This window comes from Elephas maximus, chromosome 8 (genome assembly GCF_024166365.1).
Source record: "Elephas maximus indicus isolate mEleMax1 chromosome 8, mEleMax1 primary haplotype, whole genome shotgun sequence".
NCBI lineage: Eukaryota > Metazoa > Chordata > Mammalia > Proboscidea > Elephantidae > Elephas > Elephas maximus.
Window position 1 is genome coordinate 10213814 of NC_064826.1, and position 20899 is coordinate 10234712.

Sequence of the window (20899 nt, forward strand, 5' to 3'; positions counted from 1 at the left end):
ATTATATATGTATTTTTTAGTTGTTTCTTTAATGGTTGCCCTGAGGATTACCATTAAAATCTTAATTTATGTAACAGTGTAGTTTGTATTAATACCAAATTAATTTCAATAGTATACAAAAGTGTTTCTTCTATATAGTTTTGTTTCCATTTGTTATTGTCGCAAATTACATCTTTATACATTTTGTGCCCATCAGCTTAGATTTATAATTATCGTGATATGCAGTTGTCTTTTAAACCAGAGAGGGAAAAAAAGAGTTACAAACAAAAAAAAATTTATATTGTCTTTTATATTTGCCTATGTAGTTACCTTTATCGATGCTTTTTAATTCTTCATGTGGATTCAAGTTACTGTCTAGGGTCTGTTCATTACAGTCTGAAGAACTCCCTTTAGTGTTTCTTATAGGGCAGGTTCACTAGTGACTAATTTTCTCAGTTTTTTGTTTATCTGGGGGTGACTTAGTTTCTCCTTCATTTTTAAAGGATAGTTTTGCCAGATACAAAATTTTTGATGGAGAGTTCTTTTTCTTTCAGCACTTTGAATATGTCATGCCACTACCTTCTGGCCTCCATAGTTTCTGATGAGAGATCAGCTATTAATCTTATTTAGGATCCTTTGTATGAGATGAGTCATTTCTCTCTTCCTGCTTTCAAGATTCTCTCAGTCTCTGAGGCTGTGTTAATTTTTATTCATTCTCTTTTCTTTCTGTTCTGCAAAGTAGATAATCTAAATTGACCAATCTTCAAGTTGCTGATTCTTTTAAATCTGTTGTTGAACATCTTTAGTGAATTTTTTCATTTCAGTTATTATACTTTTCAGCTCCAGGATGTCTACTTGGTTCCTTTTTTTAATTGATATTCTCTATTTAGTGAGACATTATTCCCATACTTGCATTTAGTTTTTTGGAGTTTTGGTCAGGCATTTACAACTCTGCCTTGGATTCTACTTGCTGCTTGCACAGACCCTCAAAATCAGCCAGAGGTGATTGTTTAGAGCCTTTCTTGAACATGCTCACAGCCCTATGCATGCACTTGGCCTTCTTGATTCCCAGGAATATATCAGGGCTTTTCAGAGTCCCTAGAGACAACTCAAGGAGCCCTGGTGGCCTAATGGTTAAGTGCTTGGCTGCTAACTGAAAGGTTAGCAAGTCAAACCCATCCAGCATCTCACAGGAGGGAAGACCTGACAATATGCTACCATAAAGATTACAGCCTAGGAAACCCTATGGGGCAGTTCTACCCTGTCTTATAGGGTTGTTGTAAGTCAGAATCAACAACAACAACAACAGGGACATCACGTTCCTCAGTGTTTCCATTTGAGCTTTTTGGGAAGAACACACTTGGCATTCCTCAAGCTGGGAGAATGGAAGAATAATTCAAGCCTCAAGTTGCAATTTTGAAGGCTTCTTCAGGGAAAATATTAAACAACCCAGGAAGCATCAAAAGAAGATGGAAGAAATATACACAGAGTCACTAGACCAAAAAAACTGGTTGATGTTCAATTATTTCAGGAGTAGCATATGATTAAGAATCGATGGTATTGAAGGAATAATTGCAAGCTGCCCTGGAGGCACTGGTGAAAAACAAGGCTCCAGGAATTGGTGGAATACCAATTGGGATGTTTCAACAAACGGATGTAGCACTGGAAGTGCTCACTCATCTATGCCAAGAAATTTGGAAGACAGCTACCTGGCCAACCAACTGAAAGAGATCCATATTTGTACCCATTCCAAAGAAAGGTGATCCAACAGAATGTGAAAATTATCAAACAATATTGTTAATATCCCACACAAGTAAAATTTTGCTGAATATCATTCAAAAGTTGTTGTAGCTGCACATAGACAGGGAACTGCCAGAAATTTAAGCTGGGTTCAGAACAGGATGTGAAATGAGGGATATCACAGCTGATTTAAGATGGATGTGGCTGAAAGCAGAGAATACCAGAAAGATGTTTGCCTGTGCTTTATTGACTAAGCAAAGGTATTTGACTGTGTGGATCATAACACATTATGGATACCATTGCGAATAATAGAAATTCCAGAACACTTACTTGTGCTCCTGAGGAACATGTACATAGATCAAGAGGCAGTCGTTCAAACACAACAAAGGGATACTGTGTGGTTTAAAGTCAGGAAGTAGGTGTGTCAGGGTTGTATCATTTCACCATACTTATGTAATCTGTATGCTGAGCCAATAATCTGAGAAGCTCGCCTATGTGAAGAAGAACGCAGCATCAGGATTGGTGGAAGATTCATTAACAACTTGTGATATGCAGGTGACACAACCTTGCTTGCTAAAAGTGAAGAGGACTCTAAGCACTTACTGATGAAGACCAAAGATCACAGCCTTCACTATGGATTACACCTCAACATAAAGAAAATAGAAATCCCCACAGCTGGACCAATAAGCAACATCATGATAAACAGAGAAAATATTGACGTTGTTAAGGATTTCATTTTACTTGGATTCACAATCGCCCATGGAAGCAGCAGTCAGGAAACCGAAAGACACATTGCGTTGGACAAATCTGCTGCAAAAGACCTCTTCAACGTGTTAAAAAGCAAAAATGTCACTTCAGGACTAACGTGCACCCAAGCCATGGTGTTTCCAATCACCTCATATGCATGTGAAAGCTGGACAGTGAATAAGAAGGACTGAAGAAGAATTGATGCCACTGAATTATGGTGTTGGTGAAGAATACTGAATATACCATGGACTGCCAAAAGAACAAACAAATCTGTTTTGGAAGAAGTACAGCCAGAATGCTCCTTAGGAGCAAGGATGGTGGGACTTCATCTCATACTTTGGACATGTTATCGGGAGGGACCAGTCCCTGGAGAAGGACATCATGCTTGGTAAGGTGAAGAAAAAAAAAAAATTTTTTTTTTCTTTTTTTAAGGTGAAGAGTCAACAAAAAAGAGGAAGACCCTCAATGAGATAGATTGACACAGTGGATTGCAACAACAGGGGGCTCAAGTGTAACAATGATTGTGAGGATGGTGCAGGATAGGGCCTGTTATGTTTTCCTGTACATAGTGTCACTGTGAGTCGGAACCGACTGGATGGCACTAACAACAATAATAACATTGTTTGCAGCAACTGTTATCCACCACTTCAAGCATTTGTGAAAACATTTGACAAACTCCTCCCGGAGAGAAGACTTTAGCACTGAGCTAGTTCAAATAAGGTCAAATAAAAACAAGCCTTTCCACTGGGGTCTTCCAGGGAACCTCAAATAGGTCAGAAAAGTACTGTCCTTTGGGAATGAAGCTTTGAGATAGTTCCAGTTCCATTCTGCTCCCTCCAGTACCAGTTATTTTTCAAGGCTGCCATGAGTTGGGGAGCAGGAGATAGGACGAGGGTAAATTAAAATGCCACAAAGATCACTGTTTTACTGAGGGTCAGTCACTGTTCTTGACTAAATGCTCACTGAGTTGCTGCAAGCCTTTGGTTAATTTCCTGAGTTCTGAAGTTGATTCTACCCATTTTTGCCACTTCTTTTTGTTGTTGTTGCTTTTATGGAAGGGCAAATTTTCAGAGGTCCTACTCTGCCATGTTGCTGATACCACTCCTCATTTCTTTTAAAGTGGTTATTTTATTGCAAAACAACATCGTCGTTGTTATTCGCCATTGAGTTGATTCTGACTAACGGTGACCCCACGTGTACAGAGTAGAACTGCTTCATAGGGTTTTCATGGCTGTGACCTTTCAGAAGCAGATCACCAGGCCTGTCTTCGCTGGTGCTTCTGGGTGGGTTTGAGCCACCAACCTTTCAGTTAGCAGTCGAGTGCTTAACTGTTTGTGCCCCAAAATAACAGGGACTCCCAAAATAACATTAAAACCATTTAAATCCAAGAGAAAAATTGTCCATCAGCCCATTCCTTAATTAAATCAATTCATTTTCATTTGTTTGTTACTCTAGTTTTCATCCATATACTTAGTATGTTCACATTTTTGTAGTAATAATATAGGATTTTAGATTCATTTTAACACTATACCATATATATACATATACATACATACATATGTATATATATACTAGAAACCCTGGTGGCGTAATGGTTAAGAGCTAAGGCTGGTAACCAGAAGTTTGGCAGTTTGAATCCACCAGGCGCTCCTTGGAAACTCTATTGGGCAGGTCTCCTCTGTCCTGTAGGGTCACTATGAGTTGCAATCAACTCGATGGCAACGAGTTTTTTGTTTTTTTAAACATGTACATATATATCTTTTTTTTACCACAATCTTCCTACTTCTCATCTTCTCTTTTCCACTTTCCTGGTCCCCCCCACCACACACTCCCTACAAACCTGTTAATGAAAACAGCTTGATGTGTGCCCTTCCCTAGCTTTCCCCAGGCTCATTCAGCCACATCTGGCCACATACACACAATCAGGATTTTCTTACTGTTATTGATCTAGACATTTCTGTACAGCTTTCTTTTTTCACTTAACACAACACGGATGTCCTAGTTCAGTCAGTAGATTTGGATTTAATGTATGTGTGTTTTAGCGGTATAACAGTGTGGATAAGGATCAGACATATTCCCAAAACCACCTCCTCCCTAGAAACACTTTTGTACATAACCTACCAGGTGTTCCTTTTAATTCTAGAAGATTCCCAGAAGAAAGATGACTGGGTCACAGGTCGTATACATTTTAAATTTTAATAGCTATTTCCAAATTACCTTCCCAAGGGACTCTAAAAATTTACATTCCATCAGTGATGCATGAATGGCCCTTGCCTCTGAACAACGGTCTTTGAATATTTGTTCAATATTTACTTAACAGAGGTGGAGAGAAATGGGTTTCTGTTTTCAAAGAACATAGCCTTTAAAAAAAATAAGGCATCTACTGCCCGCATTGAGGCTGCAGTAACATTTAAAACCATTTTGCGATGGGGTAGGAGTGACTGATGCCATGGGTTCTGAGGCGCGGGGCCCACCTTCGCTGTCCCCCTCGTGGGGGCCGTCCAGGAAGCCCAGGTCTGCCTTCAGCACCTCTTACAGGCGGGCGTCCCACCCGGCTCGCCAACGTTGGCACTGGCGGACAGACAGCGCAGTTCTGAAACGCCAGCGCTGTTTGGCGACGGCGTGGGCTTCGGCCCGACGACGCGCTGGCACGTCCGAGCACTCTCGGCCTCTGCACCCCTTGTCGCGGTGGAGCGCGGCCGGGGAAGCGACTGCCACTCCTAACACGCCCGGGGGCCGCGTGTAGGCCCCGCCGAGGCGTCCGGAGGCCGACAGCTCCCCGGCCGCGGACACAGCTGGGGACCCTGCGCGCGGCCGACCAGGCGCAGCTGCGACCCGGGGCGGGGCGGGGCGGGGCCCGGCCCGCCGAATCCGCTGTCCCCGCCGCGCCGGCTTTTAGTTTCGATTCCCGCTGGCGTCTCCACCCGGTGGGAGCGGCCGGCAGCCGTCAGCCGTCGAACGCCGAACGCGCCGGCCTCCCGCACTCTCAGCCTCCACAGTCGTCCGCGGCCTCCGGCGTCCCCGCGGCCTCCGGCGTCCCCGCGGCCTCTGGGGTCCCCGCACCCCGTGTCCCGCCATGGCGCTGGCCGCGGCGCTCGGCGAGGCGACCCAGGCGCTGTGCGCGGCGGGCGGCGGCCTGGAGCTGGACGAGCTGCGGAAGCGGCTGCGCGCGGACGAGAGGACGCTGGCGGCGCTGCTGCGGGATGGCGGGCGGCTGGCGGTGGCGACGCGGGGGCCCGGGGGCCGGGCGCGGCGCGTGGTGCTGGCCGTGACCAAGCTGCGTCTCTGCCGCGGGCCCCAGGGCCGCCGGACGGCCTGCGCCGGGCTCTGCGCGCAGCTGCACCTCTGCAAGTTCCTGCTCTACGGGGCGTGCAAGTTCCAGGAGTCCGGGTGAGCCCCGACGGACGGCGGGGCGGGCGTGCTGGGGCCGGGAGCCTGGAGCCGGGGCGCTGGGGCCGGCATCTCCTCTCCCGCCGCGCTTGGGACTTTATTAAAGTCTGGGGAGACCTTGAGGAGGCCGTTCTCTGGCCTCCTCGTACATTCACGCTAAATCAAACCAAACCCAACCCAGTGCCATCAAGTCGATTCCAACTCACAGCGACCCTATAGGACAGAGTAGAGCTGCCCCATAGAGTTTCCGAGGAGCGCCTGGCAGATTTGAACTGCCAACCCTTTGGTTAGCAGCTGTAGCACTTAACCACTACACCACCGTTCACGCTAAGGAACATTTATTGAGCACCTACTGAATACTTGGCACTATGGAAGGGACGCACGGTCAGCGGTGCCCTCTAGGCTCTTGCAGTCCCGGAGACTGACCTGGGCGTGGTGATGTTGGGTGGGATGGGCGGGGCTGGGGATGGGGCAGCTGTGCCCAAGGTGGGGGGCGTGCAGAGGAAAAGGGCCTGCATCTGACCTTTTCTCGGTGCTCCGCAACTCCGTGGGCCTCTGGAGCTGGGAGCTGGATTCGAGGGCTTTCTCTGCCCAGCACCTGTTGCTCACCTGCATTTTGAATAAAGTGCAAACTTCTTACCTTCACCGCCAAGGTCCTTTAGGAACTGGTGGCTGTCCGCCCTGGCTTCCGTCCGTCCTGGATGCCTTTCTGTTCTGGAATGTTCCAGCCTTTTTTGGTAGACTTCCACTGGTTCGTCCCTGGATGGGTTAAGCCTCTGTATGCCTTTTCTTGGGAGCCCTTTTCCACATCTGTTGCTTTCTGCCCTATCATGTGGCTCCTCCTGGTAGAATGTAAGCTCTGTGAGGGCAGAGGCCTCAGCTGTCTCCTCCCTGGGTGGCTGTCTCCCAGCACTTAGCACCTGCTCTGATGTGGTAGCTGGGTGGTCCTTGAGATTGGTGGAATGTGTGAAATTTATGCTGAAGAACTTGGCCCTCACCCTGAAGGTGATGGGCGCATCGAATGACAGGGGAGGGCAGCCATCAGATGTGTGTTTTAAGTAGAAGTGTTAGGCAGCTGTGTGGATGCTGTTTTAGCAGGGTGTGCTGGGGACCCAGTAGAAAGCTAGGCCAGATACCGGAGAATTTGGTTTGTTTGCTTCTTTCTCTTTGTTTCACTCCTTCCCTTCTTTCACACAATAGAAATTATTTCATGCTCATGTCAGGCCCACTTGTCAGCATGGACTGGGGGTTTGCTCCACGCAGTCTCAGAGACCAATGGACTGACTGAGACCCTGCTGTCCTCAACACATAGCTCTCAAGGCCATTGTGGGTATGAGGTTCTAGTGAGTAGATGGAAGTAGAGGGTTGTATGGCGGGCTTATGGGCCAGGTCTGGAAGTGGTGGACATCCTGCCACCCACATTCCATGGACCAGAAGCTGTCTCATGACCCCACCTTGATGCAGGGAAATGTCATCCCTGGGAAGCAGCTGCCCAAAAATGTCTAGATAAGAATTTTCCAAATCCTGAGGAATGGCCTTGGAGTTTGAGGAAGGGGTGTATTTGAGAGAGTTTGGAGTTTGGGACAGGGTGGTGACAGGCAGTGAGGGAGATGATGACATCTAGGTTCCTGTTCCCACCCTTGGGGGGTGGTGTTGGTAACTGAGAGAGTGGGACGGATTTCAGTTTGAAGCTGCCTTGGAGATGACTCTCCAGGTGGAAGCTTGGGAAGAAGACTAGGCCAATGTGCTGTGTGGGAGGTGTTGGCGGGGCGGGCGAGATCCCTTTTGGAACCTGAGACCTGAAAAGAGGGCTGAGTGGAGGGTGCTGCCCTGGGGAAGTCAGCTGGTGGGAGACTGGTGGAGAGGAAGCTCCTCAGAGAAGGAGGAGCTGTGCTGAGAGGAAATAGTTGTGCAGAGAACTGTTGCGTGGGCAGGTGGGTGTGGGCGTAATGACTATACCACCGATGGCTCTTTACAGTGTCCTCATGTGGTAAAAGAACGGTGGAGCCTAGTTATCTGGTGAGCCCCTAACTTTTGTTAAATGATGGAAACCGATTCTCAGGAGGGCCCCCTACATTTGGTAAAATAACAATGGAAACATGATTCTCAGGTGAACTCATATTTGGTAAAATAGTGATGGAAACCCAATTCTCAGGTGAGCCCCCCACATTTGGTAAAGTAACGATGGAAACCCAATTCTCAGGCGAGTCCCCCTCACATTTGGTAAAATAATGATGGAAACCTGATTCCCAGGCGAGTCCCCCTCAATGGGCTAAAATAATGATGAAAGTCCAATTCTCAGGCGAGCCCTCTCATTGGTCAAATAACGATGGAAGCCCGATTCTCTGGCTAGCCTCCCCCATTTGGGCCCAGATTTTACTTGTCCTAGACATCTAGATGTCGGAATTTACTGACCTAGATGATTCTGAGTTCTTCATTCTGACATGGGGAATGTCTACAATCTTCCTTCTCTGTTTCTGGCCATATTAGGGTGAACGAGTGCAGTTTGCTGCACTTCTGTGCCTGCCCTGTGATTCTGCTTGTCTCCCTGAGTCGCAGGGTCAGTTATGACAGAAGTAGACCATCAGCCCTGCTCTTCTTCATTGGTGGCAAGGCTGGTAAGGGTCCCAGGCCTCCTAGGAGGCAGTGGGGCGCTTGGTCTGGAGCTCAGTCCAGGATCCAGTCTGCCTCCTTTGAATCCCTGCTTTGTTCCTGGCTAGCTGGGTGATCTTGGGCAAGTCACTTTACATCCAAGCCAGAGTTTCCTTGTCTGTGAATTGGGCATAATAATATTGCCCATCTCATAGCTAATTCTGAGGACTGAATGGGCTAACTCATTAAGCGTTTAGGCAAGTCCCTGGTACGTGGTAATGCTCAGTAAGCATTAGCAGTAATCATCGTCGTCATCACTGTAATCATTAAGTATATTTGGCTCTGCAGCACCACAAGTTTTCGCCCCTCTTCCTAAAATGTTCTTCCTGCTTCTCCTTGCCTGACTTGTCCTCAGCCTTTAAGGATTCAGCTAGGGCTTCCAGGAGCCTTCCCCTGGCTTCCTCTCCAGTGCTGGCCCCAGCCCAGGTGCCCCTTCTCTTGGGCTGACGTGTTCCCAGCACAGCTGACTGCACTTTGACCCCACATTGGAATCACCTCTGTCTGCTGCTTCCACTAGATGAGAGATGGGAGGCCAAGGATGACTCCAGGGTTTCTGCCTGTACCACTGGGAGGGCGAGACTCCTTTCACTGAGGTGGGGGCGACCAGGGGTTCTTCTGATAAGTTATTCACAAGAGCTGATGGGTCAGCTGCTGGGTCTCAGGTCAAAGGCTTGTCTCCATGCTGGGCCAGGTGTGTTTTGAGTGAAAACGTATTTCAGCAATGCTGAACCAAAAGCCAAGCTCTTTCTCCTGCACTGCTTTTGTAAAAAAAAAATATGTGAGTACTTAACTCGTAAGCCTCAGAGAACCATGTTCTCTTATGGAATTAAATTTTCCTTTGTCAGAGGAAATTAGTGAGGGCGCTTCAACAAAGGATTGTAAGAAGCCTGTAGTTTTTGGTGAAGAAAGATTTAAAGTGGTCGGGAATCCTCGGAGTTCCAGAAGTGGGGGGAGATGTAAAGGTAGTTGGTTGTGAGAATAACCTGGGTGGGTCTGGCTCCGTGGGGACCGTTTTCCCTGCAGGGCATAGAGGCCCCCTACACCTGTCAGGCAGGGCTGCTTGCCCCACCCGGCGGTGCTGAGGTGTCCTCAGACACAGCTGAGTCATGCGGGTGCTATTTGCCTGGTACTTCCGGGTTTGTGACTCAGGTGGTCATTAGAAGGTTTATCTTTGATTCTAAAGGCATGGGGCCAGAGGCTGGGCACAGTGAGTGCCTGACCAAGGCCCTTTCCCCGCATTGTTCTATGATGGGCGATGGGTGATCGGGGACCCTTCCTTGGCCTGTACTTCTCATCTAGTGCCTGTGAGGGGCTCTGTCCTGGGCCCTGGAACTTGCTAGGTAGCATGTCCTCCCTTGCAGGTAAGAATTACGGTTTCTCATTGCATGGACATACTGGTTTTTCTGGTGCTTATGAACGTCAGGAAGTGTAGAAAAATCCTCTTGAAGAGTGACTTTGCCAGCTCTGCTTCTTTGCAGGAAGAGCTGCAGGAATGGCCACAGCCTGATGACTCTGCACAACCAGGGCGTGCTGAGGGCCCACGGCGTAGACCACCTCAGCTTCAGTGAGCTCTGCCAGCTGTTGTTCCAGAATGACCCCTGGCTCCTGCCCGACGTGAGTGCCAGCTGGGGCAGCTCCGTGGGAGGGAGGAGGGGGAGTCCGTCCCACAACTTAGGCTCAGATGGCTTGGTGAACGGTTGACGATGCTGGCTGAACAACGCGGTGAACGTAATTAATGTCACTGAACTGTGCATGTGGAGATGGTAGAAGTGGCAAATGTCACCTGTATATGTACCACACACTCACAAAGACTCGGTCAAGGAAGCTGCTCTGGCCTGTTTGAAGCCCTTTGGACTTTCCCAGTGGAGGGGCTGGCTCTTGACCGTCTGCTCTCCTTCCAGTTCCCCCTTTAACCACGAGCACGCTGTAGGCGTCCACCCAGAGTTAGTGATGTCCTCGTAGCCATGAGCTGCGTGGCCCATGGGGTTGGCAGAATCACAGCTCTGGCCTTGGGGCCTTCCGTAACCAGTGGCTGGTCGGTGGGGAGGGTGTGCCGTGTGGAGCCTCCCTCAGCCGGTGTCTCTGCTTCTCTCCCCAGATCTGCCTTCATTACAATAAAGGCGACGGGCCCCACGGCTCCTGCACCTTCCAGACAGAGTGCATCAAGCTCCACATCTGCCAGTACTTCTTACAGTGCGAGTGCAAGTTTGGCGCGAGCTGTAAGCGATCCCACGACTTCTCTAGCCCTGAGACGGTGGTGAAACTGAAGAAGCTGGGCATGAGCCCCGACCTGGTACGCAGGCTGCCTGCCATTTACAGGAACGCACATGACATCAAGAATCAGGGGTCCGTCCTGGATACCCCACTCCCGGGCCCTCAGGCGACCTCTGGTGAGACTCAGGGATTCTGCAGGCTTGTGGTATGGGGTCCTGGGGCCCAGTTGCCTTGAAATGGGCTGTTTGATTTTCAGCAAGTCTATGCTTCTTCTAAAGGAGCCCAGGTGGCACAGTGGTTAAAGTGCTCGGCTGCCAACCAAAAAGGTCAGTGGTTTGAACCCATGAGGCGCTCTGAGGGAGAAAGATGTGGCTCTCTGTTTCTGTAAAGATTTATAGCCTTGGAAACCCCCTGAGGCAGTTCTACTGTGTCCTGTAGGGTCACTGTGAGTTGGAATCAACTCAACGGCAGTGGGGCTTTTTTTTTTTTTTTTGGTGCTGCTTTTTTTTTTCTAGTAAAATGGTGGTAGGGACCCCTTCTAGCTAGTGGGGGTTGTAAAGATAATCGAAATCTCAGATGGAAATTTGTCAAGGTGTTCTAGACAGATGGGAGTTGGTGTTGAGGAAGCATGAATTCCGGGTGGGTCTGGTCTGTTCTGGAATGGACGACCCTGCTCTCCCCCAGTGCAGTTGCCCCCACCCCTTCAGTGAAGGTCCCCAGAGTCAAAAGCCCCAGGCTGCACACCTCTGGGTCAGTCCTCAAGTTGGGTTCTGTTTTGATTTAAAAAGATGACTGAAAGAAGCAGGCTTTGCTTTTGGCAGTGGCTGTCTTCTTGATGTGCACAAGTGGAATTTTCTGAACCATTGTCAGTGTGTCTGCTTTGTATACCGCTGGACAGCGCCTGCATAGCGCCTGCCCCTGGGAGGCACTTGGACCTGTGTTGAGTAAATGAGTGCTAGGGTACCTATTTATTTTTAAAGAAATGTCAGCAAAAGGGGGCGGGGGGCTTGAGCAGTGTTTATTTAATAAGCATTTTCTGAGCACCTGTAACGTGGAGGTGAATAACGTGGTCCCTCGGGCTTATGACACATGGTGTCCCAGATTTCATAGTCAAGGCGGCTGGCTGACCAGCCCAGTCGTCCAGGCTTTCATTCTGAAATTGGAGTGCTTGCCGCATGCCAGACACCGCACCGGGCCTGGTGATGCCTCCGTGAGCCGTGGCTCCTACCCGAAGCTCACAGGTAAACCACCTGTGGTGACACCTGGGGTTTTGTAGACTGTTGCCTGAGCTGTCAGGTGAGCGGCAGCACTGCCAGCCAGCAAACTCATCACCCGATTTTATCATCTTTTATATTTAAACGTTTCCCTGGTTGTGTGAGTTTTTTTTCTTTACACTTTCTTCAGTTACATTTTGTTATAAATTTCTTTTGACTGTAGGAAGCCCAGACGCAGAGAGGGTTTGCTTTCAATGGGTCTTTAATAGCGTCAGTTGGATTCGACCTTGTCAGAGGGAGGGAAGGTCCTGTTGCTGAGTGAAGTCAGGTCTAAAGAGCAGTTATCAGCTCTTAGTGAGGGAGGGCTTGACCATGAGGGCCTCCTAGGCAGGGGTGTTAAGGCCCAGCCTGTGGAGTATCTGAGGGGCCATAAGAGGAAAAGGGACGGTGAATAAGAGACTGACCAAATCTGTTGCCATCGAGTTGATTCTGACTATATAGGACAGAGTAGAACTGCCCCATAGAGTTTCCAAGGAGCGCCTGGTGGATTTGAACTGCTAACCTTTTGGATAGGTGCCGTAGCTATTAACCACTGCGCCACCAGGGTTTCCAAGAGAATGACAGGTAGTGCTAAATGGGAGGGCTATGAGGAGTTTTCTCTGCTTCTTTGGGGCAGGCAGATAGGAGCAGATGTGAGTACTGGATACAGGCTCGCTGGAGGGGTACAACCAAAGCGAAATGCTGGAAGTACTCACATGCCCTTTTACATTAAGATTCTTAGAAACAAACAAACAAAAAAACCTCAAACCCACTGCCATCGAGTCGATTCCGACTCATAGCAACCGTAAGGGACAGGGTAGAACTGCCCCATAGTGCTTCCTAGAATGTAATCTTTATGGATAAGGAGACCTGGTCGCACAGTGGTTAAGCACTTGACTGCTAACCGAAAGGTTGGCGGTTCAAACCTACCAGCAGCCCCATGGGAGAAAGATGTGACAATCTGCTTCTGTAAAGATTTTCTACCTGGGAAACCCTATGGGGCAGTTCTCCTCTGTCCTGCAGGGTTGCTATGAGATGGAATTAACTGGACAGCAAGGCGTTTAGTTTTTTTTTTTTTAAATCTATACAGAAGCAGACTGCCACATCTTTCTCCCATGGAGTGGCTAGTGGGTTCGAACCAACCACTTAACCACTGCTCCATAAGGGGTCCTTCCAAGTTTCTTATAACAACCTAAAACTAACTAAGGAGGTTTTGTTCTAATATGTAGGCTTTCTTTTTAGTGCCTTTTTCTTGATATTGGCACCCGATTCTAAATAGTTCATTTAAAAAAACCTGTGTGCTGTACAAGGCAAGGTCATGGTAGCTCCATAGACACATCCAGACTCCCTGAGGGGCTGAATTGCTGGGCTGAGGTCTGTGGGGACCATGGTCTCGGGGAACATCTAGCTCAATTGGTATAACAGTTTATAATAAAGAAAATGTTCTGCATTCTACTTTGGTGAGTAGCGCCTGCGGTCTTAAAAGCCTGTGAGTGGCCATTTATGATACTCCACTGATCTCACCCCTTTGGGAGCGAGGAAGAATGAAGAAAGCTAAAGATACAAGGGAAAGATTAGTCCAAAGGACTAATGGAGCACATCTACCACGGCCTCCACCAGATTGAGTCCAGTACAACTAGATGGTGCCCGGCTACCACCACTGACTGCTCTGACAGGGATCACAACAGAGGGTCCCAGACAGAGCTGGAGAAGAATGTAGAACAAAATTCTAACTCAAAAAGAAAGACCAGACTTTCTGGCCTGACAGAGACTGGAGAAACCCTGAGAGTATGGCCCCTGGACACCCTTTCAGCTCAGTACTGAGGTCACTTCTGAGGTTCACCCTTCAGCCAGAGATTGAATAGGCCCATGGAAGAAAAAAAGACTAAAGGGGCACACCAGCCCTGGGGCAGGGACTGGAATGCAGGAGGGAACAGGAAAGCTGGTAACGGGGAACCCAGGGTCGAGAAGGGAGAGCGTTGACATGTTGTGGGGTTGTTAACCAATGTCATAGAACAACGTGTGTACTGTTTTTTTTTTTTAAATTGAACTTTAGATGAAGGTTTAGAGAACAGACTAGTTTCTCATCAGTTAGTTGTGTGTACTGTTTGACGAGAAACTAGTCAGTTCTATAAACCTTCATCTAAAGTTCAATTTAAAAAAATGTTTAATGAGAATTAGAAATACGTTTTCTGCACACCCCACCTCCAAAAAAAAGAAAAAAAAAAAACCAGGTGCCATGGAGTCAGCTCCGACTCATGGCAACTCCGTGTGTGTCAGAGTAGAGCTGTGCTCCACAGGGTTTTTAATGGATGGTTTTTCAGAAGTAGATCTCCAGGCCTTTCTTCCGAGGACCTCTGGGTGGACTTGAATCTCCAACCTTTTGGTTATCAGCTGAGTGCGTTAACAAGCACTTACTTAAAAAAAAAAAAAATCAAATCTAGTTTATGAAAAGTAGCCCCCTGGGGTCGTGACAACCATAGATATGATGGCATCTTAAGCTGCCAACCATGTGGGATAGTGGTTCTCTTCCTCTGAAAAAGTGTCTCAGGCTCACCTCTGGAGGTTCTGATTCAGTCAGTCTGGGTGGGGGACCTGGACACTTGTATTTTTACAAGGTTTCCTTGTGATTCTGGCAGAGGTCAGGCTGAGAAAAGATCCCCTCTGAATGGTGTAGCATCCTGGGGTTTGCAAGCAACCCTGTGGCCATGGGCTCCTGGGCTCTTCCCTAAAAGGTGGAGGCTCCGGTGTGTGAGGGTGTGTCATCCCTACCGTTATAGGGTTTTGTGAGGTTGCCTCGCCCAGTTTGGTCTCCTGCAGGAAGATGAATGAATCGTCTTCTCTCTTTTGCACCTGGAACTACTCTAGCCCCCTTATCAGGGGCGTTCGTGGAATTGGATACATCTCTGTGGTGTTTCTTTGTAGAAAGAAGAAACAGTTCAGGTTCTGGGCCCCCAAACACTCCCAACCAAGAGGAGAAGGCTCAGATCTGCTTGTACCACATCTGGAAAACTTGTAGCTTCCAAGGTAAGTCAGAGGGAGCCCCTCATTTCCCCCGGGAGGGAGCCCTTCCTGTCGGCCCCAGCCCTGCACCCTGAGACTGCCCCCCAAGTTCTTACTCCCCAAGGATTGGGGCATGCTTAGTGGGGGAGCTGGTATGGCACTTTGGCTGTTTTGTGGGGGGAGCTGGGGATGGTGGGAATTCTTCGAGTTTCTATAAATCAAATTCTAGATCGATTTTTGGGAACAGAAGAAACATTTGGGTCATTCAGCAAGTGAGGGCCAAGTGTTGACCCAACTTGGTCAGCTTAGTATGGGGCCACAGACGTGCACAAGACTAGGGAGAAAGGGAACAGAGTCACGTATCAAGGGTGACTGGACTTGGTGGTGCCCCTGGAGCTGGAAAAGGCCTCATGCAGGAAGAGGCCCTCGTATGAGTAATCGGTTAAGTTGAGGGTTTTCTGAATTGGTCCACAGAGTCCCCCACACTCCATCTTTTGTCAGGAGTTGGCAGCTCTTTTGTGTGTGTGGGTGTGGGTGGGTCTGTGGTTTTACTAAACCATTGTTTTCTTCTTACTGCTACTCTGGGCTTTGACTGAAGAAAGATTCCTTCTCGAATTCAGTAACTCCTCTTAAAAAACAGCCAAAACCTCTTGTGTTTTTTTTCATTCTTTTTTAAAAAATTTAATTCGTGAGTATAGTCGTATTGCAAGAGTCATACAATAGAGGATGAAGTATAGAAGTCCTGCTCTGCCCTTCCCCAGAGGTACACATGTGCTGTGTGGTCATGATGTTTATCTTCTGTACTTTCAAACAGATGGGGACGTGTGACACATTATTGATCCTGCTGCTTTAACTGGATGTTGTGTTTTGGAAATTTTTTTCCACGTCAGTACCTGTTAATCCACCTCATTAAAAATAAAAAAAAATAGCCATGTAGTTGTTTTTAGGTTGTTGTGGGGTGCCATTGAGTCAGTTCTGACTCACAGTGGCCCTGAGCACAACAGAACAAAATGCTGCTGGTTCCTGCGCCATCCTCGCAGTCGTTGGTATGCTTGTGCCCATTTGTTGCAGCCACTGTGTCAGTCCATCTCCTTGAGGGTCTTCCTGTTTTTCACTGACCCTCTCCTTTACCAAGCAGGATGTCCTTCTCCAGGGACTGGTCCCTTCTGATAACATGTCCAAAGTATGTGAGACGTAGTCTCGCCATCCTGGCGTCTAAGAGGCATTCTGGCTGTACTTCTTCCAAGACAGACGTGTTCATTCTTTTGGCAGTCCGTGGTATATTCAATCTTCGCCAGCACCACAGCCGGTTTTATTGATGTTCTATTGAGTATCCACGTACATATGTATTTCCATAAGACAGCCACTCCGCACGACGTCCGGACCTAGCTGTGGCCTTATCTGTCGCTGCTGTGGACACACCTTGTGGAGAGAGAGTCCAGCAGGCTTCTGGCCTGGCGGGGAGACCCCGCTGGAGGCTCTGTCCGTTCTGGCACCATGGGCTGCCCTGTTGCTGGATCGGCCTCGAGGAACTCAGGGGAGGCAGCCTTCCCGGGGGCCTCCCCAACTTGTTCCCAGAGCCTTGTCTGCCTGGCCCAGGCCTGGTCTCCAGGAAGCCTTCTCACCTTCCTCCGTGGTAATCCCCTACCATTTTCCAGAGGTTCTGGGAAGAAGTGGCATTGAGATACGCCTGAAAGAGTGCAGTAGGGTTTAGAAAATTCTAATTCTTTTCAAGTAGCAAATTAGCCAAGCTTCCCTATTACTGTTCTGAAAGATAAAAACATACAAACGTTCGTTGATAGGAAATAAGTCTTCCTCACATATCTTCCCTCCTCCCAGAAGCAGCCATTACTACCAGCCCCATGAATACCCTTCCCTAAAGATTTTTTTTTATTAACCTTTATTGAGCTTCAAGTGAACGTTTACAAATCAAGTCAGACTGTCACATATAAGTTTATATACATCTTACTCCGTACTCCCACTTGCTCTCCCTCTAATGAGTCAGCCCTTCCAGTCTCTGCTTTTGTGACAATTTTGCCAGCTTCCAACTCTCTCTATCCTCCCATCCCCCCTCCAGACAGGAGATGCCAACACAGTCTCAAGTGTCCACCTGATATAATTAGCTCACTCTTCATCGGCATCTCTCTCCCACCCACTGTCCAGTCCCTTTCATGTCTGATGAGTTGTCTTCGGGGATGGTTCCTGTCCTGTGCCAATAGAAGGTTTGGGGACCATGACCGCCGGGATTCCTCTAGTCTCAGTCAGACCATTATGTATGGTCTTTTTATGAGAATTTGGGGTCTGCATCCCACTGATCTCCTGCTCCCTCAGGGGTTCTCTGTTGTGCTCCCTGTCAGGGAGGTCATTGATTGTGGCCGGACACCAACTAGTTCTTCCGGTCTCAGGATGATGTAGGTCTCTGGTTCACGTGGCCCTTTCTGTCTCTTGGGCTCTTAGTTGTCGTGTGACCTTGGTGTTCTTCATTCTCCTTTGATCCAGGTGGGTTGAGACCAATTGATGCATCCTAGATGGCTGCTTGCCAGCATTTAAGACCCCAGACACCACATTTCAAAGTGGGATGCAGAGTGTTTTCATAATAGAATTATTTTGTCAATTGAGTTAGAAGTCCCCTTAAACCATGATCCCCAAACTCCCGCCCTTGCTCCGCTGACCTTTGAAGCATTCATTTTATCCCGGAAACTTCTTTGCTTTTGTTCCAGTCCAATTGAGCTAACCTTCCATGTATTGAGTGTTGTCCTTCCCTTCACCTAAAGCAGTTTTTATCTACTAATTAACCAGTAAAAAACCCTCTCCCACCCTCCCTCCCTCCCCTCCTCGTAACCACAAAAGTATGTGTTCTTCTCAGTTTATACTATTTCTCAAGATCTTATAATAGTGGTCTTATACAATATTTGTCCTTTTGCCTCTGACTCATTTCGCTCAGCACAATGCCTTCCAGGTTCCTCCATGTTATGAAATGTTTCACAGATTCGTCACTGTTCTTTATCGATGCGTAGTATTCCATTGTGTGAATATACCACAATTTATTTACCCATTCATCCGTTGAGGGACACCTTGGTTGCTTCCAGCTCTTTGCTTTTGTAAACAGAGCTGCAATAAACATGGGTGTGCATATATCTGTTTGTGTGAAGGCTCTTGTTTCTCTGGGGTATATTCCGAGGAGTGGGATTTCTGGTTGTATGGTAGTTCTATTTCTAACTTTTTAAGAAAACGCCAGATAGATTTCCAAAGTGGTTGTACCATTTTACATTCCCACCAGCAGTGTATAAGAGTTCCAATCTCTCCGCAGCCTCTCCAACATTTATTATTTTGTGTTTTTTGGATTAATGCCAGCCTTGTTGGAGTGAGATGGAATCTCATCGTGGTTTTAATTTGCATTTCTCTAATGGCTAATGATCGAGAGCATTTTCTCATGTATCTGTTAGCTGCCTGAATATCTTCTTTAGTGAAGTGTGTGTTCATATCCTTTGCCCACTTCTTGATTGGGTTGTTTGTCTTTTTGTGGTTGAGTTTTGACAGAATCATAGATTTTAGAGATCAGGTGCTGGTCGGAGATGTCATAGCTGAAAATTGTTTCCCAGTCTGTAGGTGGTCTTTTTACTCTTTTGGTGAAGTCTTTAGATGAGCATAGGTGTTTCATTTTTAGAAGCTCCCAGTTATCTGGTTTCTCTTCGTCATTTTTGGTAATGTTTTGTATTCTCTTTATGCTTTGTATTAGTGCTCCTAAGGTTGTCCCTATTTTTTCTTCCATGATCTTTATCGTTTTAGTCTTTATGGTTAGGTCTTTGATCCACTTGGAGTTAGTTTTTGTGCTTGGTGTGAGGTATGGGTCCTGTTTCATTTTTTGCAAATGGATATCCAGTTATGCCAGCACCATTTGTTAAAAAGACTATCTTTTCCCCCATTAACTGACACTGCTCATATGTGGATGGATTTATATCTGGGTTCTCAATTCTGTTCCACTGGCCTATGTACCTGTTGTTATACCAATACCAGGCTGTTTTGACTACTGTGGCTGTATAATAGGTTCTGAAATCAGGTAGAGTGAGGCCTCCCACTTTCTTCTTCTTTTCCAGTAATGCTTTGCTTATCTGAGGCTTCTTTCCCTTCCATATGAAGTTGGTGATTTGTTTATCACCTTAAAAAATAACATTGGAATTTGAATCGGAAGTGCATTGTATGTATAGATGGCTTTTGGTAGAATAGACATTTTTACTATGTTAAGTCTTCCTATCCATGAGCAAGGTATGTTTTTCCACTTAAGTATGTCCTTTTGAATTTCTTGTAGTAGAGCTTTGTAGTTTTCTTTGTATAGGTCTTTTACATCCTTGGTAAGATTTATTCCTAAGTATTTTATCTTCTTGGGGGCTACTGTGAATGGTATTGATTTGGTTATTTCCTCTTCGATGTTCTTGTTGTTGATGTAGAGGAATCCAAGTGATTTTTGTATGTTTATCTTATAACCTGAGACTCTGCCAAACTCTTCTATTAGTTTCAGTAGTTTTCTGGAGGATTCCTTAGGGTTTTCTGTGTATAAGATCATGTCATCTGCAAATAGAGATAATTTTACTTCCTCCTTGCCAGTCCGGCTGCCCTTTATTTCTTTGTCTAGCCTAATTGCTCTGGCTAGGACTTCTAGCACAATGTTGAATAAGAGCGGTAATAAAGGGCATCCTTGTCTGGTTCCCGTTCTCAAGGGAAATGCTTTCAGGTTCTCTCCATTTAGAGTGATGTTGGCTGTTGGCTTTGCATACATGCCCTTTATTATGTTGAGGAATTTTCCTTCAATTCCTATTTTGGTGAGAGTTTTTATCATAAATGGGTGTTGGACTTTGTCAAATGCCTTTTCTGCATCAATTGATAAGATCATGTGGTTTTTGTCTTTTGTTTTATTTATGTGGTGGATTACATTAATGGTTTTTCTAATATTAAACCAGCCTTGCATACCTGGTATAAATCCCACTTGATCGTGGTGAATTATTTTTTCGATATGTTGTTGAATTCTATTGGCTAGAATTTTGTTGAGGATTTTTGCATCTATGTTCATGAGGGATATAGGTCTGTAATTTTCTTTTTTTGTAATGTCTTTACCTGGTTTTGGTATCAGGGAGATGGTGGCTTCATAGAATGAGTTAGGTAGTATTCCGTCATTTTCTATGCTTTGAAATACCTTCAGTAGTAGTGGTGTTAACTCTTCTCTGAAAGTTTGGTAGAACTCTGCAGTGAAGCCGTCCGGGCCAGGGCTTTTTTTTGTTGGGAGTTTTTTGATTACCGTTTCAATCTCTTTTTTTGTTATGGGTCTATTTAGTTGTTCTACTTCTGAATGTGTTAGTTTAGGTAGGTAGTGTTTTTCCAGGAATTCATACATTTCTTCTAGGTTTGCAAATTTGTTAGAGTACAGTTTTTCGTAATAATCTGATATGATTCTTTTAATTTCAGTTGGGTCTGTTGTGATGTGGCACTTCTCGTTTCTTATTCGGGTTATTTGTTTCCTTTCCTGTATTTCTTTAGTCAGTCTAGCCAATGGTTTATCAATTTTGTTAATTTTTTCAAAGAACCAGCTTTTGGCTTTGTTAATTCTTTCAATTGTTTTTCTGTTCTCTAATTCATTTAGTTCAGCTCTAATTTTTATTATTTGTTTTCTTCTGGTGCCTGATGTGTTCTTTTGTTGCTCACTTTCTATTTGTTCAAGTTGTAGGGACAGTTGTCTGATTTTGGCTCTTTCTTCTTTTTGTATGTGTGCATTTATCGATATAAATTGGCCTCTGAGCACTGCTTTTGCTGTGTCCCAGAGGTTTTGATAGGAAGTATTTTCATTCTCGTTGCATTCTATGAATTTCCTTATTTCCTCCTTGATGTCTTCTATAACCTAGTCTTTTTTCAGGAGGGTATTGTTCAGT

General features: G+C 46.5%; 1 protein-coding gene across 1 annotated transcript in view; it reads left to right on the forward strand.

Moving 5' to 3' along the window:
* The first annotated feature begins 5359 nt into the window (after window positions 1–5359).
* The window catches only part of PARP12 (poly(ADP-ribose) polymerase family member 12), a 42042-nt gene continuing 26502 nt past the window's right edge, over window positions 5360–20899 (forward strand). Inside the window, exons 1-4 of the mRNA XM_049893414.1 lie at window positions 5360–5856; window positions 9987–10122; window positions 10607–10898; window positions 14901–15002. Coding sequence (XP_049749371.1) covers window positions 5543–5856; window positions 9987–10122; window positions 10607–10898; window positions 14901–15002 — 844 coding nt within the window. The 5' untranslated portion in view covers window positions 5360–5542. The remainder of the gene's footprint in view (window positions 5857–9986; window positions 10123–10606; window positions 10899–14900; window positions 15003–20899) is intronic.